We start from the raw sequence: 27,077 nt of genomic DNA on the forward strand, positions 1-27,077 counted from the left end.
GTCATGTTGAAAGAAAGCATTATTTGGTATTTTTTTCCAGCATGGAATCCTACAACTGAACATCTTCAAAAAATAAATATTTTATATTAGAACAGTTTTAGATTTACAGAAAAATTGTGAGGATAGTATAGAGCATTCACCCAGTTTTCCCTGTTATTAACACATATTAGCAATGGTATCTTTGTCATAATTAATGAACAAATATTGCTATATTATTATTTTGTTTTGTTTTGTGTTTTTGGTGCCGGGAGTTGGGTAAGAATGGTATCCTTTTTCTGTTCTAGCATCCCATCCTGGGTACCACGTTATGTTTAGTGGTCAGGCTCCTATGGCTCTGACAGCTTTTCAGACTTGCCTTGTTTTTAATGACCTTGATCGTTTTGAGGTGAACTGGTCAGGTATTTTGTATAATGTCCCTTCACTGAGATTTGTTCATGGTTTTCTCATAGATTAGACTAGGGTTATATGTTTTGGGGAGGAAGACAACTGGTAAAATGACATTTTCATCACACCACATCAAGGGTATATACCAGCAACGTGATTTATCAGTGTGGATGCTGTACTTGGTCGTCTGGCTGAAGCAGGCTTGTCAGGATTCCCCACTGCAAAGTTACTCCATTCCCTGCTCTGCATACTGTTTTCTTTGGAGGGAAGTTCCTATACTCAGACCCATGTAAGCAAGGGGTGATTATGCTCTACCTCCTTGAGGGTGAAGATTCCCCCCCCCAACTGAGTCAGCCTCTTTTTTCCTTTTTCTTAAATTGAAGTATAGTCAGTTTACAATGTTGTGTCAATTTCTGGTGTACAGCACAATGCTTCAGTCATACATGAACATACATATATTTGTTTTCGTATTCTCTTTCATTAGAGGTCACTGTAAGATATTGAATATAGTTCCCTGTGGAGGGTGAAGTATTTTCATAAATTATTTGGAATCTTTTTGCCTGAGAAATTTGTCTCTTCTTCCCTATTTCTTCAATCATTTATCTATCTCAGTATGGACTCACAGGTATTTAGTTCACACTTTGCAGTGTACTCCAATATTCTTTAATTTATTTCTTTAGCTCAATTTGTTCCAGCTTTGGCCCCTGGAACTCTTTCAGCTGATTCCTGTGTCCCTTGAGCATATCCCATCATTCTGTGTATGTGTATTTATGTATTTATTCACTTATTTACCTGGCAGGGGGAGGGGTTCCTCACCTTTAGGAACTATAAGATGTTCCAGGCTCATGTGTATATTTCTTGCCCTGGTTCTAGATCTGCCGTTTCTCCAAGGAGCCCTGGTTCCCTTTGTTAGAGAGTGCTACCAGAAACCAGTCTCTGCGTGAGACATGTGCTCTGCTCATGGTTACAGAGGGAATTTTAAACACTGCAATTTAAATAACTTCATTCATATCTTTTGCACATCAGTTTTTAGCTACTCAGTCTCCTACTCTGCCATGACTATAATGTCATTAACTAAAGCATCTCTCTCAGAATTGCCACCTCAAATGTGGCACTCCTATCAAAGACACAGTCCTATTTTTAAGGTTTCTGACACACCGATGTCTGCGTATGGAGCCAAGGGCTGCTGGGCTTCAATAACTGGCTGTGCAGAGATCCACCTGTGCTCTGTTTAGTTCGCTTAAGACTGTAAGCTCCACTCTGCATGGTGTCAGTCCTTTCTAAGCTAGATGACCTGTGACTGCAGAAGCAGGGCTGGCAAGGTGGTGTCTCAGCCTGAAACACCCCAGTGCTGGACTAAGTCTTAGGGACATCGACGAACTCTTTTCTAGTTGAGGTGAGCACTTCATTTGGAGGAAGCCTCATTCAGTTCATCAGGCAAACAGGACCTTCCTGTTACCATGGCCCATCTTTTCTCTCTGGCAGAAAATCACCAGCCAGGTCAGCTGATGACACTGAGTGGGAAATGGCACAACCCCCTATACATGCTGTCACTAGGAGCCCAAGCCTTAAAACCTTTTCTTTCAGTACATTTCCTGAGGCTGTAACTTCATTTTCTCTGTCTGTAAGTTAATTTTCTCCTAAAGCTTTTTTTTTTTTTTTAATCAAAGGAACATTTTGAACTTTCCTAGTGGGTAAGAAAGTCATTTACATTTAATCAAGGAAGATTTATATTTTGAACGATTATATAAGTTTCACTGTCTAACACTGAAACAGAAGTTTCATATATTTATTGCAGTGACTTCAAATCTTTTATAGCATTGGGGTGCTTGGCCATTGTTTAATCCTTCATCCTTCTCTCCTTCCCCACCCGAGAGTTATAAGACATATCTATAAAGTTAAGGTTAATAATCATTATTTATTTAATAATAGATTTTAAGATAATGAAATACTCGAGGCATATGAAAGCAGTATGTGAGAATTTATCTCTATTCAAACTACATCTTCAAGTTAGAAATGGGCCCCGGTTGACAACCATTGCTCTAGTCCATTAAGGCTACTGTTTTCTCTTTGCAAATTATGAAATTTCACTCTTGGGGTCAGCAAGCTTAATTTTTGGTTTCTAAAACCTATACACGGCCAAATAACTCAACAGGCAGGCAGCTAGAGAGTCCCTCAAGCCATGCTGTTTTACACGAAGCTCTGTGCACATGGACAGTGGATGCTAACAACCCCTTCTCCGCAGCAGAGGGTGGTGTACGAGGGAAGGCACAGCTGATAAATCCAAGTGTTGCAGGTCCTAAGTTTACATGGTCCAGAGTCAATCTCAGGCCTTAGTGTTGAGTCATGAAGTCAGGAATAACTCAAATAAGCCTCTGATATGGCGCAATATCTACCCTTGATTCCAAAGTTAACAAATCCTGATGGAGTTCAAAGGCACCAGATGGGGTTAAAGAGAAATGACTTGTCCCAGAGGCTGGCAGCTTGTAAAGACGCATCTGATGCAATAAGGCCTCCTGGCAAAGATTTACTTTAAATTTTAATAAAACATCCTATTATTTTTCCTACAAAAACTCCAATAGATGAATGGAAGAGTGAGAATGGTGGTAAAAATCAATTTTAGTCCTATCTCTAATGTTTTTATATAACAATGTAAACATATTTTTATAAAAAATGGTGACAATGTAATCTATTATCATTTTTGAGTTAAAATATTTTGAAGAACCAACTTAGAGTTTTCAACTTTCTTGCATTGCCAAAGAAGGAGGTTAAAACATTTCTGCCTTCATCTCATTAAAACAATTTTATACCAAAATAAACAGTGAAATACAGTTTGGTTTATATGAAACCCAACACTCTATAGCTTTTTGAAAAGTGTAAATTTAAAAAGGTGTTATTGGTGTTTTGAATTTTTCTTAATATCAGAAATAACTAAATTGTATAGCACAGGGACCTATATTCAATATCTTGTAGTAACCTATAATGAAAAAGAATATGAAAAGGAAGATATGTTTGTATATGTGTGACTGAAACATTATGCTGTACACCAGAAATTGATGCTCCATTGTAACCTGACTATACTTCAATTTAAGAAAAAAAAAAGAAATGAAAGAAATGAGAGTGGTGCTTGCTGACTGCTATCAATGAGATGACAGCATTTGGAGACACAGCGCTTAGGCTCTGGATGGAGGAAACAGGCTCATCTCCCCAAAGCCTGGCAAAATCTACAGTCTGAGAACCAGCTCTTGGGATAACACGGCCTGGCATCCACTACTTACAGTTGTGGTCATGGTCTCCTCCGTCACCACCTTCAGGGTGTCGACCACTGAGATGTAGCCGAGCCTCCGGGCAATGGCCAGGGCAGTGTTCCCATTCTGGCAAAGAGGGAGACGTGGACAAGGAATTACAGGTCATCCCACATGCCTCAGCACCTGTGTGTTCCCACGTTTCACCTACACAAACGTAAGGCGAGGGTCTCACCATTCCTTTGCCACTGTCATATGAAACACGCTGTTTCACTAAAGACATACCTTGCACAAAACCCACCTAACCTGTTCCTACTCATACAGCAGAGTCTGGGCTGCTACACTTCAAATCAGAGAGGCTTTTTAATGTTCCAGGTTATCAGGGAAACAAATACGTGCTTCTTATGTGTGCACTTCCTACTAGCGAGCCATGGATGAGCTGTTTTTTAGTGGGAAACACTAATCACACCTCTCTCGGGACAGCTCACAACAACACTGTTTTTGTCATTTCCCCTTCATTCTACTGAATGTTCTGTTTATCCCTATTAATGAAAGTCAAAAAAACAACACTGCTGCACAGTGAAGAATATGAGAAGATACCAGCACCCAGGCCCACGCCTTCCCTCCTCCCTTAGCTGGCCCTTAACTCTTACCACAGTGAGTTCATTGGGGGAGGCGTTGTTCTGAAGCAAGACATTGATTATGTGCGTATGTCCCTGTTGAGCTGCTTGGTGTAACGGCGTATACCCATTCTGCAGAAGGAACATGGAAGAAATGACTCTTACTTCCTTGGACACAAAATCAATGGCTTGATGGATACAAAGGAGCAAAGAGTTTACCTTCGTTTTGGCATTAACTTTTGCAGAATGCTGGAGCAGGAAGTTAACAATCTTGATGTTTCCATAGTGGCAGCCCACATGGAGTGGTGTGTACCCCATCTGTAATTACATGTTTTTAAAGAAAGAAACATCTTAAGCATAGTTTCAGTAACAGTTATCCTAAATAGAAACAAAAGTGTTACGGAACCTTTCTTAAAGAGGCAGAAATAGTTTCTTTTTTTCCCCCTACATAAAACCAATGTCCTTGATAATTCTCAGAGCTAGTCTGAGGTATAAATAACAATGCTGTCTCACATGGAAATAGTTATTAAATGTCCCAAAGTGCTCTCTCTTGCATTGGCTTATTTTATTCTTAGAACAGCTTTTCAAGAAAGGAAGGGAAGATGGACCTATCGACAGCCTCGACAGAGGTGATTCAGTGGCTTCTTGTCGAGGGTCTGAAGAGACCTCAGTGGACAGACTTGGACTAGGATGTACTGAACACTCTATTCTCCAAAAGCATAAAGTTGAGGTTAAAAGCTAGGAAGTGGCTGAAAGATCGTGAAGGCAGGCGCTGATGATCAGAATGCATGGCAGAGATGGGAAACCCAGGAACACTGAAGGAGATGTGGCTGCTGTGAACTTAGGAGGTCTGAGATGTATGAAGTTGATTGAGGTCCACAGGCTCCTGTCTACCTTGCTGGAGCCCCACAGTTTGAAAACCCCTGATTTAGACAAAGCAATGGATGATTTCTCTAGTTAAGATCCACTGACTCCAGAGGGGCTATAACTCCTATCTGTTAATTATCTTCCTTCCTTCCTTCCTTCCTTCCTTCCTTCCTTCCTTCCTTCCTTCCTTCCTTCCTTCCTTCCTTCCTTCCTTCTTTCCTCCCTCCCTCCCTCCCTCCCTCCCTTCTTTCTTTCTTTTTCTTTCCTTTCTTTTTCTTTCTTTCTCTTTCTCTCCCTCTCCCTCTCCCTCTCTCTCTCACATGTGTGTATGTATGTGTAGGTATATATGCATACACACACATACATACTCAAGATAATTATTTTTAAAATAAGGATATCCCAGATACTTTTCTCAATGGCCACATTGTAACAGACTTCACCACGCAAATTCAGTGCCCATGGTGAGCCTCTGTCAGCACCAGATCACTGAAAGGGAGAGCACAGACTTTTTATAATGTTTCTAAATGGGCATGGGTTGGGGGGGGCACATTTCAAAGGGTCTGTATCTCATATATGATGGGATTAATGTGTCTTTACGGTGATGTTGTGCCATATGCTGAATGTTTGTATCCCCCCAAATTTGTATGCTGAAACCCAAATCCCAGTGTAATGGTGTTTAGAGATGGGGCCTTTGAGAGCTAATTAGGTCATGAGGGTGGAGCCCTGGTGAATGGGATTTGTGCCCTTATTAGAAGAGACAGAAGACAGCTTGCCTGTTCTCTCTGCTCCCTGCTACCTGAGGATGCAACAAGAAGGTGGCCAAGGTGAAGAGCACCTTGATCTTGGACTTCCCAACCTCCAGGACTGTGAGAAATAAACATTCTACCAGTCTACAATAGTCTTATTATAGTAGCCCATAATAAACTAAGATACTCCAGCAAACAAATGTATTTGAATTTGGAAAAAGGGGTGCCCAGACACAGCCAATTGTGGATGGTGAAGACACCTCACCGGGGATGTGCTGCCCTAAAGAGCTGACTCTGGTTAGATTCTGTTCCATGAACTGAACAGTCAGCCCAGCAGCCCGGACCCAACCCTGCTGATAAGCTCACCACAACCGCATGTGTATGAGTCTGACTTACAACCCCTGAGGCTACTTCATGCATGATGAAAGGCCTCCCTTTTAGGGAGCAGAATCCACCTGCCTGCTTTCCAGGGCTCTTCCTTGGTACTGAGGAACTCAGGATACTGCTTTAGGAATCAGAATGCTGCTTAGGGAGGGAGGCATGAAAACAGTTTTCTCCTATCAGTTCTCAGTACAATTAGCTTAACTGATTGAAGTAAAATTATTCCCAACTTTCGTGGCAGAGGATGGATCCCAAGCCAAAAATATACAGAAAATATTTTTAAAATCTGAATATTAGGGAACACTTCAAGTTTTTAGTCGATGTCTTTAAGCAATGATGCAACAGTTTCCAATGGCTATTGTATTAAATATATTGCTTAGATTTTTAAAATAAATCTAATCATTTTAAATATCTTAATGTACAGATTCTTCTCATCTTCATTACTTCCCTCTAACTCCTAGTAAAACCTGAAGTTATTATAATGGACTGTTGGGACCTGTCTGATCTGGTGCATACACCCCCCCCCCCAATCTCCCATCTCTTACATCTCTGAGATCGTCTCCTGCTAGTCTCTCCCTTGTTCACTCTGCTCAGAGATACTGGTCTTCTTGCTATATTGTATTAAAAATATGTGTACATGGGCAGGAAGACTTATTTTGTACCCAGAGAAACCAAACTGGGTCTCCTCCATTCACAGAGGGTCACAAAGTCCCCATGTTAAGTGGCATCTTGCACAAATAGGCCCAGAGAGATGTAAAGTGGGAAATTCCTCCCAACTACTGGCAGTGCATTTTAGAAAGGCCAGCTTTTCTTTCCTGAATAACTAAGAAACAATCACAGTGCAGATAATTGAGCCATCTTTTGCTTCTTTTTTTCACCTTTGCCTACTTTTACTATCATTGCAAGCTGAAGTCAAGTCATCTCCTATAGGTGATGTTGAAAGTTTCTATTTGTGTAGCAAGAGCAAAGAGGCACAGAGGGAACGTTCAGACTGGTGTTTCGGACCCATGGTGGTTGCACATGGTATCTTATTGAGCAAAACTTGGGTACCTCCCTATGCAACGTGGTTGGGAGAGAGGGAATAGAAAATCTGCACTCAGTCCCTCACCTCCTAAAAACTGTGCTCAATCTGTCTTTGGTCTTTCTTGCACTTGGCATAGTCTTTCTCAGTGAATGCACCCATTCACATTACAACATCACGACTCACATTACAAAGTAGGGAGTCCTACTTTAATTTTAGTTAAAATTAAAAAAATTTTTTTGGGATACTGTTGTTTTAAGGAATCTCTTTGTCTTATCACATATTACACTAAATATTATATGACATGGCAAGTAAAGACCTGTGGGAGACTGTAAGATACTTTTATAAATAGACTTTTCATAATTTTAGTTGAATATAACTAATTGAGATGGGAAAAAATTACATTTAGTAACAGATTTTTTTCCTTTAGAAAACTAACTCTGAAAATAAACTCTTAGTATCTCATTTCCTGAAGGTAGTACAGTTAAAAGTCTCAGCACGTGAAAATGAGAAAGAAGTTGAAAATTTTTCTCCTGTGATTTTTTTTTTTTTTTAACTTACTGCTCACCTCCAAAGTCAGTATGAGGATAAACTGGAAAACCACACAAAGAGCCTCTCAGATATTATAGAAGAGTCAGAGATTATAAAAGAGAATTTCCATAATGATAGAAGAATAAGCTAATTATCATCTCCATTCTTAGCCCAGCCTACCCCACTTCTGATACCCCCTTGTAATTTTTTTAACCATTTCTCTTTCTACTGGCACCTTCCTCTTAGCCTACAAACATATTTACTTATTGCAACCAAAAGTTACCCCTTTCAAATATTTCTCTCCTTTCCTAGCTCTATAGCCTCTTAAAGCTTCTCGGAAAATAAAACCCATTTATATTTACCATTCCCTGCCATTTCCCCCATATCTGACCATCTCCATTGCTCCAGTGAAACTGCCTTCTAATAACCCAAGTGCTGATTTAGTGCATGTGTTTCAGTGCTTCTTTTCCCTGACACAGTTACTTGACATGCATGTCATATTCTTTCCCGTTTTCCCTCCTGTGCTCAGTCAGGCCTTCCTTCCACCTCCTTTATCGACTCTGAAGCATCACTGATCCCTGGGACTTTGTCTTTGATTTCCTCCACACTGCTCCTCAGGGACACATCCACCTTCACAACTTCAGATAATACACTGATTCTGACCACTTCCACATCCAGACCCACCCCCACTACATCCCAGACTAAAACTTCAGTCATTTACCGGCTGTCTGTCCCTGGATGGCCCCTAGGTGACCTCAAACTCAGCACACCCAGTAAGGAACTCACGGTGCTCTTTCTCCAACCAGCTGCTTCTCCTTCACTTCCTGTCTCCTTGAGTGGTACTTGGGATCCCCTGGTTACAGAGTCACATCCTTAGATTCATCCTGAATTTCTCACTTTTCTTCGGTCTCCATATACTCGTGGTCTCAAGTCCTACTGTTCATATTCGTTATGTATTTCATCAGTTTCTCTCTTGTTCATCAACATCCCATCTGCCACTTAGCTGAGTCCTTCTCTACTCTTCATCTGGACCTCAGCAAGAGCCTTCAAACGGCCCCTGCTCCCAACTCTTTTACCAGCGCCTTTACTGGTCCCCGAGGATCTTTCTAACCCACATGTCTGATCTTATCATCTTCTTTTAAAACCTTTCAAGGTTTCTCAGTGCAAATAGGATAAAAAATTTATGCCTGGCACAGGGAGGCCCTCTGAGATCTTCTTAATTTTCTACCAGTATCTTGGGCCATGCCTCCAATTTTTCCTCATGCTCCTGTGATACTAAACCAGCCATAGTCCGCTTTTCCACTCCCAACTTTGTAAATCTTTCAGTTAATGCCAGTATCTCTAAATGTATTTATTTATATATGGGGTCAAAAATCTAGCTTTGTACTAATTAGCTGTGTGACCTTACACAAGTAATTACTTTTCTGGGCCTCGGTTTCCTCCTCTGTAAAATAGCAATACTAATTTTATCAACCTCATAAGGTAGTTGTAAGAATTAAACCAATTAATAAAGGTAAGTGCTTAGAACAGTATCTGACACAGAGAAAATGGGTCATAAGTTTTGCTATTATTCTTATATTTTTATTGTTATTTGTATTCACAAGTGTCTCCCTGTCTAGACTGAGCTCTATGAGGACAAGGACTACATCCCCCAGGTAAGAATTTGATAACCAGTGGGAGCGCTAAAAAAAAAAAAAAAAAAAAAAAAGTGAAATGAGTACGTAGCAGATAAACAATTTTCATGATTTTACATTCATTTAAAGAAATCCAATTTAACTATTTATTCATGAATCTGGACTGCTGGGAATCAGTGCTTCAGTATGTTTCAGGGTGGTCTAAGTAAAATGCTTCCGGAGATTATTTTTTAAAAACCAAAACAAGTGGCTTCATTGCAGTTAAACATCACTGAGTATTAAACCCTGTGGCCAGCAGCACAATTTAGTCTGAACTGACGTGGCGAACTTCAAATACACAGACATAGAAAATAAACTTACGGTTACCAGTGGGGGAAAGGGGGTGGGAAGGGATAAATTGGGAGTTCGAGATCTGCAGATACTAACTACTATATATAAAACAGATAAACAGTAAGTTTATACTGTATAGCGCAGGGAACTATATTCAGTATCTTATAGTAATCTATAATGAAAAAGAATATGAAAAGGAATGCATGCATGTATATGTGTGGCTGAACTATTATGCTGTACACCAGAAACATAGTAAACTGACTATACTTCAATAAACAGAATGAGGCGGAGATGTGGTGAGTCAGTAAGCGAGTGAGAAGGCTGCATAAGCTGTTACCAGGATGTCTAGTCTTTTCCCAACAAGAGAAGAAAACCTTTTATATTTCACTATTACAATTTTAAAATTTAAGCCAGTGAATCAAATGATACCATACACTCCCCCTGCAGGCTGCTTGGGGATGTCACATTTAGCGGGAAGAATTTGGAAGTTCATGGGATACAATCAACTCCACATTCACAAGGTTTAAGAACCAAGCCCAAGCAACCCCATCTCTTTGCCCTCCTGTTCTGCTCAACCATTGTTGAGCACAGCCTCCTTTCTCTTTGGTGCTGAGAAGAAAAAGGAAAGCAGAAAAAATTTTTAGAGGCAGAGAGATTCTTTCTGAAGTGCATCACTTGTGAAGGGCAGGAAAAGGTACCTGTTTAAAAAATATGACACTTAGTAGAAAAATGATGACTGACTATGACCTGGGTTGGGCCAGGTTAGGAGGAAACCCAGGTAGAGATCTGAGACTCTTAAACCAAGGGGGTCACTGGTGCAAACCAGGAGCAGAAGGGTCACAGCACCATTTCTTCTCCTCCCAACCTGCCCTGGAGAATCACTGCCTTCATGCCCGACTGAATTTAGGTGTGTACCTTGGATGTGTTGGGACAAAAAAGTATTGGGAAACATAACCCTGTTCTTATCTTCTAGAATTTTCACTCTATACAGGGAGAGGCAACCAAAAATAATTTTTTTTTTGGCTGTGTTTGTCTATGTGCATATAAAGAAAACACAGATTGGATATATTTACCATGAAGTTGCGAATTTCTAAAGTAAACATTTCTTTTTTGATGAAAGTCTACAAACAAAATAAAGAACATAAGCTAAATTCAATCTGATTTTTTTTTTTCAAATTTAAAAATGCTGGTATTTTCCAAATGGAATGTCACAGGAAACCTTTCTACCACCACCACTGCCTTTATTGGTTTCTTTGTTAAATACTCAGCTCCCTAGGAAGGCATTCAGGGCTGAGGACAATGAGATTTTTCAGAATGAAAAGTTTGGGAGGGAAATAGAGTGAAGAGAGAGCTGAGCTATTGAGGCAACCAAAGAGGCCGCGGGGACTTCAAGGGCACAAGGCTTTTCAGGAAGTGAAAAGCTCTACCCAGGGCTGGCCCGGCCGGGGACCGTTAGGTTTGCTTTACAGTTTTCCTACAGAGTTTAAAAAGCAGAAAGGATCTTGCCTGGTCACGTCTCTCTCTAGCAGAACACGCAGGGGCGGAGGGGCCCCAGCCCAGGAGAGTCGGGACACTGTGCCAAGGCGTGGTCTCCTCAGGGCTGCTCCCTCTGTGCCTGTCCTGTCAATTCTGCCTGACTTTGATGTCCTCAATAAATACCTTTCTACCTGGCTAATTCCCAGGGACGCTTTTATATTGTCAACATCTTCCTTAACTGTCCATATACTCAGAATCTATCTATATTATACATAAAAATGTTTGTGGTCACAATACTTAAGTAGTATCCATTTTCGTGTAAAAAAATGTGACACAAAGAAATAAAGCAGCATTGTATTTTGAAGGAGATAAAACAAGTTTGATATGAAGAGTAACAAAATTAAGTGCTGCAAGCAAATGTTCAGAAGAAGAGGAATACAAAGTTGTACCTTTGATGGTGACACAAAACATCCCTTTTTCTTATGTGAGTTTGAAATTCTGGCATTACATGAGATTAATCAGAAATTTCTTTTTGAAAAGGGAACTATTTTGGCTGGGGGGGGGGGTGTCAGTGATCACACACACCACAAGGAATTTAGCAAGTGCGCAGTAAATGAATAAAAATTAATTTGTCGTTTTTCATAGACTATGCCTGAACAGAGTTCAAAGTCATAAATGACTGACAAATTCTTCTATACGCATTTTAAACTCAGTCACAAAAACTAAGAAAGCTACAAGCTTTCACAGCTTGCCCTTGAAGGGCAGATCTGCTGTAACAAGGATTACTCAGTCGTGTTAACACCGGAAGTGCCACTATGCAGCTCGGTAAGGTATTCAGGGCACTAAAGGAAAGAGTGCCTGGGACTCCACAACCAGACACTTTGGTGTCCCTTGCACAGACACACGTCTGAAATACGTGTATAGAAGATATAATGAAAGATTTGTTCTTCCCTCTAGAAACTGGTACTTGTTCCACCCGGGAGTCACAAAAGATGCTCTGGATGGGCACGATCTTTTTGTATACCTTTGTCTGGGCGTCCACGTGTGCTCCTTGGTTTACGAGGACTTCGGCCACATTCACTCTGTCTTCTTGAGCAGCCAGATGGAGTGGGGTCAGGCCACTCTGCAAAAGATCAAAGGTGTCATCTTACAGGAGGAATGTAGTCCACGGAGGCATGCTTGAGACACAATTTATGAATTCTAGGAGAGGAAGCCCAGAATTTCTATGTTAAAAAAAAAAAGTCTGCAGAGTGAGTTTAAGCACTAGCATGTGACAATACTGTTATCTGCAGGCTTAATAAAAATTTTCAAACATACTCAAAAGGGGTGGAAATGGGTTGAAGCTTATGTACTGATCACAGATGCAGTGATTATCAAGGTTTTGCTACATTAGCTTCATCCTGCCCTAATCTCTGTTTGTTTTTTAATTTGTGGAAATATTTTAAAGCAAATCCCAGACATAATATCACTTGCCTCTTATGTACTTTAGTGTTCACTTTTTTAATAGAGACTTTCTTTTTATGAAATTATGCAAGAGTTTTAACACATTACCAATGGCACTAGCTTTAGCAAAAATAATTAAAATAAAATTGTTTATACACTGAAGATTGACATATGATGAAAATATTTTCTCCATTAAATATTAATACCCAAGACTGACAAACGTTTTCTGGACGTTGTCTCTGGGTAAGAAAGATGACCCATGAAATGTCATATGAGAATTTCCAGGTCATCTAGTGAGACTGGATATTTGAAACGGACTCTACCACAACACGGATGAGCTCTATGGTTGTTCTAATGGCCAAGAAAAAAGATCACTAAGACTGTGCTCTACCTTAAAAATCCTCTGCAGTTGTAAAGCAGTTTTTCATAAATAATATTTAAGAGAAAGTCAGCTGGTGGAAATGCTTCCAGATTCTTTTCTTTTATCCATTATGAGCACAGAAGTTACTATCTTGGAGGCCTTCCTTCTCCTCCTCTGACATGTGTGCCACAAGACCATCAGCCTGCCCCATCTGTCAGAGGAAAGGATGAACTGCAAACAGCCTCAGGAGGGGCACGGAGCCCTCTGGGTGTGAACAGTATTTATTCAGGGGTGACTATTCTGTCAAACAAATTACAGGACTCAGGGAGAGCCATTCACTCCTGACTTTTAAACGGTGTTTACAGAATTTTGGAAGAAGCTCACCCAAACTGAATAAAGAGGAAATGTGAAAAGGAAGATGGGAGCATTCACTTAAACTCCAAGAAAAATAAGCCCGGGCCAAAACTGGCACCACCCAGACACTGACATCATCACAGAACAATGTTCCCTGTTCTACTTCAGAGGAGACAAGTATTCCAGCCGCCACATTTCGTAGAAGTGTCATGAGCACCTAGTCTAAGTCTGACTTCAAAACTTCTGAAGAACTTGACTGAGGGGCTCTCAGCATTGTTGGGAAATGGATTCTGGCCCATGACCAACTTGTGCCCAACCTTCTCATGTGCCCCCTGCTACGTTCAGGCTGCCCCCAGGGGTGACCGGCTGTCCCTTAGGCACGGGGTCACTTCTAGATTTCCTGGGCTCCCCTTGCTCCCTGGGTCTCCCAAAGGGCTTCCCTGTTACACTTATGTGCATACATCCCATGTGCTCACTTCTACTGAGAGCATCATAGTCCTGTATTTTCTTGTCTTCCCACCATAAGCTAGTTGAGACAAATCCTGTACCTTTCATCTTTGTGTAATCAGAGTCTAGTATCTACCATTGTGTCCATCTACTAACTGATTAAGCCAGAAGGAAAAACCAACATCTTTAGGTAAAACAGGACACATGACATAAAGGAAAAATGATTTTATATCCATGATTTTGATGAAAAAGATTAAAAAAAATAATGAGATGGTTAAAACAGACCTGTTTGAGTTCAGAAGTTATCTGTTAATCTTTTAGAGGGTTTCGACCATGGCTCATTTTAAAAATGGCATTTATTTGGAACAGAGAGAACACTACCAACTCAGAACAGCAACGGCTCTGTTTAATATTCTATTAGCTGCATAAAGAATTAGAGCTGCTTGCGGTCTGCAAAATTCATGTGGGAAAGTAGGAATGACAAAAGCAAGACTGAGCCAAACACTAGCACTGAGCAGTAACTTGGGCTCAGGGTCTCTTTTTTCCTTAAAAATCTGGGAAGTGCTGGGGAATAATAAGGAAAAAAATAAGTGGTAACAAGAAAGTGTTTAGTTCCATACAACTTTTCACGAAAGTTAAATCTTTAATTATTCCTTTTTTTCAGCAAGGAAATAAAGTCTAACACGAAACGGGGAGGTGGGATGGGTGGGGTTGTGGAGGGACAGTAACTGATATTTAAGACTCTGACAGCTCAGGAAAAACGGACAGGAAAACTGTCAGAGTTCCTTATCGAGTAATACAGTTCTTCCAATTCCTGGTTTCACATCAAGGCTTATTTAATACTTTCTACAGAAAATGACAGCGGAGGAAGGAAGCAAAGACTTACAAATGCCTTCATATGAGACTGCCTTTAGGTGCTGTGAAACTTCCTAAGTACAACGTGCTAATGGGGAGGCGGCGGATCTGCTTTTCAGAATTTCCTGGGTGGGATTATCTGCTTGTGCAGAGTATATTCAGGAAGGTGGCTGGATATTTCCAGGTTTCTTTGGTTTACTAAGTCTTCGGGGCTTCAGAATTCCCTTGCTAATATCCAGTCTACCAAAGTAAACACTGAGGAATTCTTTCTTAAGTATTCTCAGCCTAAATTTTTTTTTAAAATGATTTTCAGGTGAAGTCAAGGCCAGATGCCACCAGTTGACTGAGGAATTTAAAGAAAAAAATTTAAAGAAAAAAAATTAGTTACACTGTACTTTGGTATCAAACCTACTGAAAATATTCACCTGTTAATCAATTGTTTAGATGTATTTTGTGTCTGGGAGAATTAATGAGATACAATGTTCTGGGCTCATAAGAAAATACACACTAACTGATGTTAGAATGTGTTTCAACTGGAAGCCAGACAAGTTGAATTTTGTAGCAAATTATTATAAGGCTGGTCTGTATATAGTATATGAACCTTAGACATTTAATTGCTTCATGATTCCCATTAATGCTGAGACAGATATCCTGAAAGAAATGTTTAAAAAGAAAGATAATGAGAAAAGTAATCAGTACACCAGGAAAAAATGAAAATCATGTTTGCTCTGCAGTGACCACAACACATTTTCAAAGATACTAAAACTAAAAAAAGGTTTCCCTGTTCTCTCACATACGTCTTTTGGTTTACAGAATTTGTTAAAGTACCACCTTAGAAATTCAGATTAGTGCAGAGTAATCTTTCTCCCAAACTGAAAAGTCCAAAATTAAGACAAATATTTTTTTTTTTCACTTAGAAGCAGGTGCTGAATGTTATCTCAATTCATCATCATGACATTTCTGGGAAGTAAATATTACGGACTTCATTTATTAGAGGACAAAACTGAGGCTCAGAGAGGTCACAGAACTTGTCCAAGTTACACGTCAAGTAGTAGTCACATTTAGGATCTATACCCAGGAGATTCAAAGCCTCTGTAACTATAAAACACAGGCCACATATATTAAAATATTTAAACTACTTATTATTTGCTGCCATAAAATTATGCAATCTTGAAACTCTACTCCAATATCTGAGCTCTGGCTGAGAGATGCCACAGCTGTGTCACCACCAACTGGTAGAGAAGAAGCTGAATGCCAGGGAGTTTGGATTACCAGGAACTGGGGGCCCTCTTGCAGGTTTCTCTTTTATCTGAAGACTTAGGAGCATCTGTCTGGCTTTTTTTTTTTTTTAAATGGAGGTACTGGGGATTGAACCCAGGTCTTCGTGCACGCTAAGCACGTGCTCTACCACTGAGCTACTCTCCCCGACCCAACTCCAGCATTTCGGGCAGATCTCAGACCTAGGTATTAATGAGCAGGTCAGCAAACCCGAATTCTCTGATAGAGACAGTGAGAGGCAGGGACTTCATAACATGTCTCTGGTTAACTGGGGGCTGGACTTGCACTTTGCTTCACAGAACTCTTCACTCACAATGGGGATGCCAAATATGAGGGCAGGGGAGTTTGAAGACTTTTGGAGACGGAGACTTAAGAAGTTCCTTGGAACTGCCAATTTATACATAAAGACTAAACTTATCTATTGAATAAAATAGCTCCTCGAAAACTTTGTTATTAAAATGAACCCTCTGAAGGCAGACCTGTTTCCAATTTCTTTTTGTAACCTAGGACTTAAAACCGGGATAGGCAAGGAATAGGTACCCCCAAAATGTTTATGGAATAGGATCAACAGGCTATAACTTACAACTTCTTATTTGCTACATTCTGATGAGGTAACAATGAGAGACATACAATGAGTAACAATGTTGCTCTTTGACTTGACATTACAACAAAAGTACAGGTTATTAGAAAAACGTTATGGACCTCCTTTTAATGGCTATATGTTGCTTAACTGTATGACTTTGCAATTAATGACTTACTGTTCTCTTACTATTTAAACAGATTTTTTTTTCAATTTTTTTTTGCTATGATAAACAACATTTTGGTAAATATCTTTGTGCAATATTACACTTTACACATTCTATTTGACCTGAATTTTTCATGACTTCTTTGTGGCCTTTCTGAAGGTGAGGTTTTGCTGTGCTGTGTGCTTTGCAGAGGGTAAAAAAGGTTACCTTATTACTCAAGTTCACGTTAGCATTTCTGCTGAGGAGCAGCGACACCATGTCCACGTGTCCTTCCTGAGCTGCGAGATGGACGGAAGCAATTCCTTGCCGGGTAACTGCATTTGCATCAGCACCATATTCCAGCAGAGTTGTCGCTATGTCCATCTGGTTCTTTTTGGCAGCGATGTGCAGCGGTGTATAACCGTTCTGTCAACACAAATCACTTGATCACACCCCTAGTAACAAAATAACAATGTGTGCAGTGCATTTTCAAATAGTATGCTTCCCTTTCTAGTGATTTTCTTGGATGGTTTAAAAAATCACGATCAAGTAAGCAACACTGATAAATCAAGAAGTGCTATTAATGTAGCACCCTCCTGTCTACCTCATTCCTAAATACGGAAAACGTGCCCGTAGACAGTTTAATGCCACAGAGTCAGAGTGCTACTGGTTTGACAAAAGAAAGATAGAGCACCTTCTCCCAGGGGTTATGTTAGTAGGTGCTCAATGATTACCAGTCTCATTTAAATCAGGAATGAGAGGAAACTCAACTAGGAAACCAACAAATGGTACCAGTGTGCAGTTCAGAGCTATTATTCTACCTGTAAAATCCCTATAATGGCCTACTGCTTACAAGTTGAACATTTTCATTTTCATGGTAGTCAAAATAGTGTAATCTACTCCCATCTGCCCCTCTGATCGGCTCTTTTACAAAACTCCAGTTTCCATGTCATGCTTCAGCCAGACTGGTCTCCAAAACATACTGCTCGTGTTTCTGTCTTGCCTCACTCTACCGAAACTGTTCCTCATGACCATGCCCTTGTGGCCAGCATCTTTCACCCGAACATTCAGCTCAAGGGTCACACCCCTCCTGCACCTCCCCCGCACTTGACTGACTCCAATCGAAATCCCAAAGATGACTCGTGGCACTCTGCCTCACACACCTGTCTCCTCCTCCTAAGATGCAAATTTGTTGAGGGTAAGCATTGTGCCATGTTTCCCTTTGTATCTCTAGTGCTTTCCAGCAACGGGTAAATCCTTAGAATTTGAGTCAAGCTTCCTAGAGCTTTCAGAACGTCCTGGGATCCTTCTCTTGGTTGACTCTGATGCTCAGAGGTGGAGGTAACCAGAATTCCTTTGACAAATTGTTAATTAGTTGCTTCAGGTACCCTCAGAGTCCTCTGTTGCTAAGAAAGTAAGGTCCCCTACCTCCAAGAAACTTGTCCTGGCTCACAGTCATTTCAGAGAAATGCAAGATTACTGTTTGACATGGACATGAGTCTAACGATAGAAAGTATGCCAGTGAAAAATGAGAATGGTTTTTTTTTGGTATAGACAAGAAGATTTAGAGAAAGAAAATAGATAACTAGAATTTGTAAATTATAAATAGGATTTATATTTGGGAATGTGATCTAAATCTAGTCAATAGATCAGTTACAATCTTTCTAAGCCATATGGATGGGTCAGAAACAACTCAGAGGGCAGTGGGACCACTAGTTAGCCAGGTTACTGTAATTAACCCTCATATTTAAGTCACTGGTATGTTCCAGTGTAACTGCATTTCTCCCTTGACAAACACTCTTCCTATAATTGATTGTAGAAGACTCAGGCTATTGGAGACCAAGGGATGAAAAGTGGAAATGCCACTTCCAGACTTTTCTGAAACCAGCCTCTGCCAGATGGGATGGGCCAGGGTAGAAGCTTTTATATCCCTATTTTTAGTTTTGACCTATCGCCATCTGGAAACCCCAGCTGACCTGGTAAGCATTTGGCCTTCTGCTCAGACACACCCTGAAGAGACCGCCTTCAGAAGCAAATGCAGAGCTTTGGACTGAGCCCAGCTCTACAGTGAGTGACAGGAGAGAGTGAGCTGTTTTACTACCAACCCCACCCTCGAATAAAAGGGAAAATTCACAAGACAGCGCTCAGATAGGAGAGATGATTAGTCAGTACTCGAACACTCCCCAGCGAGAGCGGTGAAGGCAAGAAAAAGTCAGAGTGGAGCCTCTTACCAGGCATCTTCTCTCCTTACTGCTTTTACTACTGACATAATCCTCAAGTCAGTACCTCCTCCACCCCTAACAGCAAGTCAGTATCTTCTGAGATGGGACAGTCTCACTGAACACTTTTAATTCCACCAAAAGAATCATAGGTTGTTAAAAAAAGAGAAGCTCTGGCATCTTGGTAATGCATGCCAACTTCAGACAAGTTATTCATTCTTCCTGAGGGGTTTACCCTGAGCCCCCTACCTAAGATACAAAGGAACGTATAAAGAAAGCAAAAAACAAATCAGGGTATTATTTCAGAATGGAAAGTAATCTCAGAAAGACTTAAGGAATGTTTCAAATAATCAACAAATAGTCTATCTTGAGGCCTATCATAAAATATTCTAAATTTTCTAAGTTCTTTCTAATTTCTAAAAAGTTAAAGGATTCTTACTTGCCATACTAAAGGAGACAGGTACATTTATCAGAAGAGAAATAAAATAGCGATTCAACTGGAAAATTATCTTAATCAACACTTTTTTCCTCTTCATGTAGTGCATGTCATGTGTGCTTCTGTATTTCAAGATTAAAAAATAAGAGAAAATATAATTTTAAATTATCAAAAGTAATAAATTTACACTATATTTTATATTTCTTCCAAAAACATCCACAGTCTCTATTGACCATATCAATAGATATAGTGCACATTTTATGAAAGAGAAATCTGAAAACTAATACGTTAAAGCTCACTACACCTTCCACAGTTAGTGCGCAGGGTATGCCTGAACTCAAGCCAGTCCCCCTTCCAGCATGGTGTCCTGCCTCAGGAAGTAGTTCTGGCTAAAATGGATTATAGAAGCCCACGTAGTTCTTCGGCACCCCCCTTCCTCCCCCATTACCTAAAGTAACATCTCGTTTCTAGGATATGTAGGAGTAAAAAGATATGTTGGCAATTCTACAAAAGAGAAAAAAGGGCAAGAAGAAAGCATTACGTACTCTAAGAACCAAGAATGTGAACTGAAGGAGTGTTAAGAGTGAAGTCACCACTGTCATATCCATATGCATGATTAGCTCTACTGAATCTTGGTCCCTCATTTCTTACCACGGCCAGGATTCAGAAATGCTGTAGCTTCCCTGGAAGAAAGGAGGCTATCTGCCTGCCCTACGTCCATTCTCCCTCCTTCCTTAATAAAAGAATCTTTGGCCTTGTGCCCTATTGAAAACTACATCTCCCAGCAGCCCTTGCAGAAAGAGGCGGCCAATGAGATGTTAAGGAGAGATGGCTGGGTGGGGCTTCTGCGAGCTTTACTGCTTGAAAAGAGGACCCGGCAGCCTGAGCAACAGTATCTGAAGCAAAGAACAAAAACAATAACAACAAAAATCACAGGGTACTTTCTTCAACACTCTGGAAACACTGAACCAGCATCAACTGCCTGTCTCCAGACTGTTTACCACGTGAGAAGAATAGAGCCTCATCGGCTGTGGAGAAAAGGGAGCCCTCCTACACTGCTGGTGGGAATGTAGGTTGGTACAGCCACTGTGGAAAACAGTATGGAGATTCCTCAAAAGACTAGGAATAGACTTACCCTATGACCCAGGAATCCCACTCCTGGGCATATATCCAGAAGGAACCCTACTTCAAAATGACACCTGCACCCCAATGTTCATAGCAGCACTATCTACAATTGCCAAGACATGGAAACAGCCTAAATGTCCATCAACAGGTGACTGGATAAAGAAGATGTGGTATATTTATACAATGGAATACTATTCAGCCACAAAAACTGACAACATAATGCCATTTGCAGCAACATGGATGCTCCTGGAGAATGTCATTCTAAGTGAAGTAAGCCAGAAAGAGAAAGAAAAATACCATATGAGATCGCTCATATATGGAATCTAAAAACAAACAAAGCATAAATACAAAACAGAAATAGACTCATAGACATAGAATACAAACTTGTGGTTGCCAAGGGGGCGGAGGGTGGGAAGGGATAGACTGGGATTTCAAAATTGTAGAATAGATAAACAAGATTATACTGTATAGCACAGGGAAATATACACAAGATCTTATGGTAGCTCACAGAGAAAAAAATGTGACAATGAATATATATATGTTCATGTATAACTGAAAAATTGTGCTCTACACTGGAATTTGACACAACATTGTAAAATGATTACAAATCAACAAAAAATGTTAAAACAAACAAACAAACAAAAAAAACAGAGCCTCATCAGTTTAAGCCACCTTGTGAGGTCTTCTTCCCAGCAGATGAGTCAAGTCCTAACTGAGAGGACTGGCTTTGCTCAGGATCAAAGTCTAGAAAAGGCCCCAGACAAGGATCACTGCCTCAGAAAGCAGGGACGGAGGGACACGTGGCCGGGATGGCATTACAGAGGCGACCGTGCTATGGGAATGAGAATTACTGTCCTACTAGAAAAGCCTGTGTTCAACTGACTGTAAAAGACATGCCTAAAGCTAAAGGGCTGCCAGAAGGAACTAGTTAAACAACTGTTATTCCGGGGTGAGGGTGTAGCTCAGTGGTAGAGTGCCTGCCTAGCATGCACAAGGTCCTGGGTTCAATCCCCAGTACCTCCATCAAAATAAATAAAAACCTCATCACTTTTCCTCCCATGAAAAAAAAAAAAAGAACTGCTTTTCAACTCTTTGTCAAAGACGTTTTGCAGATAGGGAACCATGAGGTCTTGTTAGACAAATACAAAGCTGGAAATCAACTGCAAATATATCAACTGTTGACCTGTGTAAGAGTTATTTGCGGAAGGAAAGGTTGATTGGACTCATCCTGCTTCACTTATTCATGATTTCTGCCAATTCTAAACTGCTTAGCATTAGTTGTGACAAAATTATTATTCTCACATGAGGAATGAATAGTTCACTTATTACTTACTTACTGGTTGCCTACCATGAACCTTAGGGTATTTATAATATAAGAAAAGTGGCCCAGGCTCAAAAGGATATGAAAATAAACAAATGAAATGGGCAACTATTAAATTTTATCATAAATTTTTTTCTTTTTAAAAACTGTGGTAAAATATACATTATATAAAGCTTACCATTGTAACCATTTTTAAGTGTACAGTTAGTGGCATTAAGTACATTCATTGTTCTCCATTCCTTACCACCATCCATCTCTAAACTGAAACACTATCCCTTAAACACTAACTCCCCCTTCCTTCCTCCTCTCATCCCCTGGCAACCAGCATTCTACCTTCTGTCTCTACATATGTGAAATCATGCAGTGTTTGTCCTTTTGTGTTCCTGGCTTATTTCACTTAGCATAGTATCTTGGAGGTTCATTCATACAGTAGCATATATCAGAATTTCCTTCCTTAAGACTAAATAATATTCCACTGCATGCATAGACCACATTTTGTTTATCTGTTCATCCTTCCATGGACAGTAGGGTGGCTTCTACCTTTTGGCTATTGAGAATAATACTGCCATTCATTTTTTTTTTTTTTGACAAAGTGTTTTCAAAAGTCAACAGATGGCTTTATGATAGAAAGAACGTCAGGGTTAAAAATGATGGGGAAAAGCCACACTTAGATGAAAAGCAAATTTGGGAACTAGATTTTGAATTGGAGATTTCATTGGGTACAATTCTGAAGAGGATGGAGCAGGAGATGACTGAAAAGAGGTTCTGAAGAGAAACACCTGTCAAAGATCACACGCTCTCTACATGGAGAAAGTACCTGAAAACTTTATGCGTGAAGGTATCCAAAGTAATCTCTAACAGCCCAAGTTCTTTAATTTGTATGTATAAGAGATTTGATCCAAACACTAAGTTTAAAGGAGAACACTATAATTGCCCCAAAATGAAAGAGTAAAACAAAAACAAAAAGCCAGGGGATGCTAAAAGTTCCTTCAACCAATGGTATTTAGGAAAAGAACTGGGCAGCGTTTCAACTGTGGTTTGTATCATTCCAGTGTTCTCTGATCACAGCCACCTGCTCGACAACAGTGGGCTCACTAACTCGAGAGGACTCAACCTGTCTCTAGATAAACTCTTCTTTATGGTTTGCCTCTCAAATCAGAGTCCTGGAGTCGTAAGAAAGCCATTTACTACGAGCATCTCTTTTCTGAGAAATCTGTTGTCCACTGGTCAAAAATGACCTAACAATTAAAATAAAGGTTCTCCTTAGCAATAATAATAACACATAAGCAAAACCACCCCACCTATTTTATTAAACACACATAAACCACTCGAAAGCAATGTTTTATGGCCAGGAAAATGTAACACATATTTTATGACTTTGACAAATGAGAACTTTCTTACTCCTTCAGGCTGTGCTGATGTTTTTAATCTGGCTAAAGAGTACTTCAAAAAAAATTTTTTTTCCTGGATATTCCTCAGGCTCCAGGATGTCCTGGATTTTCAAGGAAAATCAATTGACAAGTAATTATTTATGGAGCATCTGCCACATGAGTTGACTAAATAGCTGAAGGCACAGATTTCCGAAGGAGCTTATATTCCCATGCCTCAACTCGGGGGGTGCTACGGATGAAGCAAAAGTGGATATGCACATGGAGACCGATGGACACTCTCCATCAGTCTCCGCATGCTGTTGAATTACAGGTACCTTTGCAGCCGCATGAGGTGAGGCTCCTTGGTCCAGAAGCAGGAGGGCCACTTTCTGATTATCGTAATGTGCAGCTACATGCAGTGGAGTTAGCCCGCTCTGAAAACACGTGCAGAAACAACAACCAGTGTCAAAGCGTCTTAACATCAGAGGCCTAGATTCACTTAAGAGATGGGATTAGATTGGCTGCAACAGAGAGTGTCATTTACATTCCAGTTTCCACAACACTTGGGCCCCTGCTTTCACCTCCTATTTCCGAAGTGGTCTTCATCCTGTGAGGCTTAGATACGGATTAGTTATAACTTGGGTGGCTGTGGGTGAGTACTAGCAAGGGTGTGTTTTGCAATCATGGGTGTGGCCTGTTGCAGGGTGGCCGATGACCTCATACCTTCCCAGCAGCATCTGGAGACGCACTTTTCTGGAGCAGAAGATTGGCTACTTCAAGCTTCCCATATTTTGCTGCCACATGAAGGGGAGTAAATCCTTTCTGAAAAAAGAAACATAAAAATAATGAATGGCAGAAATGACGCGAAGGCATCAGTTTCCTGAACTGATGAATTATTCTAATGATAAAGAGCAGTTAAGTTTGTATGTAAGGACCAAGACGGGTAGATAACAGTTAAAGAGTCCCCTTAGCAACAAAGATGAGCAGGATATTTAATCTCTCTCTGTTGACTGAGACCCAACAAGATGCTAATCCTGGGACGAATGAGGCATCTGACAAGGATGAAGTCGGCAAGCTGGATCTTGGGCTATTTTGGGATTTTGCATTGTTGGAAGAATAGGTGACAGGGTCCTAGGTCACATTTGCATTTCGAGGGCTTGGAAAACTCCAGGGAGCCTCTGGACCTTCCACACTCTCTCATCACTAGGTGGGAACCCTTCCCTTCCCTTCCCTTTCTCTACTATCGCATGTATACACACGTCTTTGCATAGGCTCCAGTCCTTAGGCGTAGAAGCCAGAGTCTCAGGCCTTAGCCTCCGCACATGAACTGAATAATATCACATGGTTCTCTCCCAGTAAATACGTGAGAGCTGGATATTGACAGTTGAGTGCCTGCCCTCCCTTGCTTCTACCTCCTACAAGGATCTGGGTATCAAGTAGTCAGTCAACATGCACCTTTAGGGATGGCCCCCAGCATGAGTCAGGGACTGGAGGGCCATCAATGTATTTGACCTCATGAGACTACAGCCAACTAAAGCCACTGGGCAGCTGGCTTGGTGGAAGGATGGGGTGCTCAAAACTCCATCACTCATTACTCTGTTTCACAAGATAAATGAGATCCAGGAATTTGTATCTCAACTCTACTGAAGAGTCTAAAGAATCACAGGGGGTGAATTTTGAGGTAGTCATTATTTATTCAGCTAGATTGCCAAGTATTTGTAATTATTGTAATTATCTTCCACATTGATTACACATTAATGCTGATTCTCTGCATGCAAATAAGGGACTGTAACACCAATTTCTAACTTTCTAAGACACGCCATGGCCCAATTCATCTTGCTATCACACTTTCTAGGTTTACATAGTATCAAAGAAAAATGAGCTCTAAATTCTGCATTCCCCACTTAAAAAGCAACTGTGTAGTGGGTTATTCCTCTAAGACACCAGGGTTGAGATTAAAAAAAAAAAATCCCATAAATCAGAAAAGACAGCAGCAACAACAAACTGAGAAAAATCCACTTCCTGATTTGGAAGTATTATAAAAGCATTAACCAACTGAGCTTTGGTAACGTGATTTGTATACCTGGCTGCAGCAAGAGAAATCTGTGGCTATGCTTTTAAACCACCATTTAGATTTATCCAATAACTTGTGAGAAACATCTGACTCCGGACACCAATAAGGTCACGTCAGACGATCATGTACCGAGAAACGTAAGCCTTATGCAGACACCTGCCCCACCCCAGGGCTTTGCTGGCCGTGTTAATCCAACGATCCAAGCACAGATGCTGCTGTGCAGCTTTTATACCTGTTACCATGCAGGTATCACTAAAGACGATGTGTCCTGGGGGACCAGCAGGATTTCAAGAGGCTTGTATACCTTTGTTGTTATGGATAACGATGCTCCATGATCCAAAAGGAATGCGGCCACATCCTCATGCCCTTCTCGGGCTGAAAGGTGGAGCGGGGTGTACCCAGAAGTCGTGGCTGCATTTGGAGACGCCCCTTGCTGCAACAGCTGTTGGACTATATCCGCCTTCCCCAGTCGGGCAGAAATGTGGAGTGGGGTTTGGTCATCCTAGAGGGCAAGGCAGAAATGCAAGGCTGAGGGGCTGAGAAAACAACAGTGATGTCATGAAAAATTTAGCGAACTTCGCTGCTTGCTACACTCCGCTCTTTGATTCAGTACTGAAAGGAAAAGAACTTTATTTATCTTTTTCTTTAAGTCTCAGAAAGGTAGAGATGGCAGATCTAAGCATCTTCAATACCCTTGAATAACCTGTTAGCATGAGAACTGCGAAAGGCCGTTCTACCTATAAATTATCCCCACTCCCACCTGTTACACTTTATCAACGTTTTAAACCTCTAATGACTCCTTTTTTTGGGGAGAGAAGGGAAGGTATCCTGGTAAAACTGAAGTATCTGGGAGATATACTATACCTGCACCAGTTATCATGAAAACATATGGAATGAATTGTTTTGTTGGTGCTGCCCACCCCCACCCCCTCATAGTCCAAAGCAGAGGGAGAGGCGGGCAGCACAGGGTGGTTGCAGGAGTCTCCCAGCTAAGAGGGCTGGAGGGGCTGACAGCCAGCCTGCCCCCTGCTTGCTGAGCTGTCCTCCTGGCATGGGCTGCATCTGCCTGGAGTGGAGGGGCACCTTGTCTCAGTTCACCAAAGACACGAGGCCCTCATAAGTCCCTCTCCCTTAGCAGCTCCTCCCCATATTGGAGGGGCATCCTTTCCTCATTTGCCCAAAGATGGCCTCTGGAGGGAAACCCCCACTGGAACGTGGAAATTTCAGGTAAATACTTTACGTAGGGCAAGTAGAGAGAGGAGACTAGAACACAGGACGCTGCTTTGGAACATTAAGATGAGGGTCAAGGTCAAAGCAAGAGAGCCTGTGTAACCAGGAGGAAGTGTGAGAAGTTAGGGAAGGTGCCACAAGGAAGAAGAGGAATACTGGAAATAGAAAGAGGTGGTTGGCAAAGAAAAATCCCATTCAACCCCCACCACTGAACACTAACTGAGCATGTGCACGCCCCAGGCTCTGTTCTAGGTACTCCACCTACATTCACTCATTAATTATCGCAACAATCCTATGAATTACAACTCTTGTTATTTCCATTTTCTCTATGAGGAATCAAGATAAGGAAACATGGCCCAGAGAGGTTATTTAACGTGCCCAATGTTACACAGTTAGTAAATGGTGAACAAGGATTCAAACCCAGGCAGGCAGGCTGTGGAAGTCAGGCTCCTAACAATGATACACACGGTCCCCTTCATGAAATAACTATAAATCCTAGGGTCAATGTCAGCTTGTGGGTGAAACCATCTCCTAGATGAAATGCTTCATATGTAACTAACAACACCCACAAATGTGCGGTTTCTTGTACTGGCAGCGTACAGCC

At 40.9% G+C, this 27,077-nt stretch overlaps 1 protein-coding gene across 6 annotated transcripts in view; it reads right to left on the minus strand.

Annotated features, from left to right (window-relative positions):
- Nucleotides 1-27,077, minus strand: part of ANK3 (ankyrin 3) — a 472,635-nt gene that overhangs the window by 117,350 nt on the left and 328,208 nt on the right. For all 6 annotated transcript variants that reach the window (XM_074374055.1, XM_074374057.1, XM_074374056.1 and 3 more), the window contains exons 14-21: nt 25,548-25,745; nt 23,893-23,991; nt 23,505-23,603; nt 16,927-17,124; nt 12,260-12,358; nt 4,469-4,567; nt 4,283-4,381; nt 3,663-3,758 (exon numbers count right to left, since the gene is read on the minus strand). In XM_074374055.1, coding sequence (XP_074230156.1) covers nt 3,663-3,758; nt 4,283-4,381; nt 4,469-4,567; nt 12,260-12,358; nt 16,927-17,124; nt 23,505-23,603; nt 23,893-23,991; nt 25,548-25,745 — 987 coding nt within the window. The remainder of the gene's footprint in view (nt 1-3,662; nt 3,759-4,282; nt 4,382-4,468; nt 4,568-12,259; nt 12,359-16,926; nt 17,125-23,504; nt 23,604-23,892; nt 23,992-25,547; nt 25,746-27,077) is intronic.

The sequence above is a fragment of the Camelus bactrianus genome, chromosome 11 (assembly GCF_048773025.1).
Source record: "Camelus bactrianus isolate YW-2024 breed Bactrian camel chromosome 11, ASM4877302v1, whole genome shotgun sequence".
Taxonomy (NCBI): Eukaryota; Metazoa; Chordata; class Mammalia; order Artiodactyla; family Camelidae; genus Camelus; species Camelus bactrianus.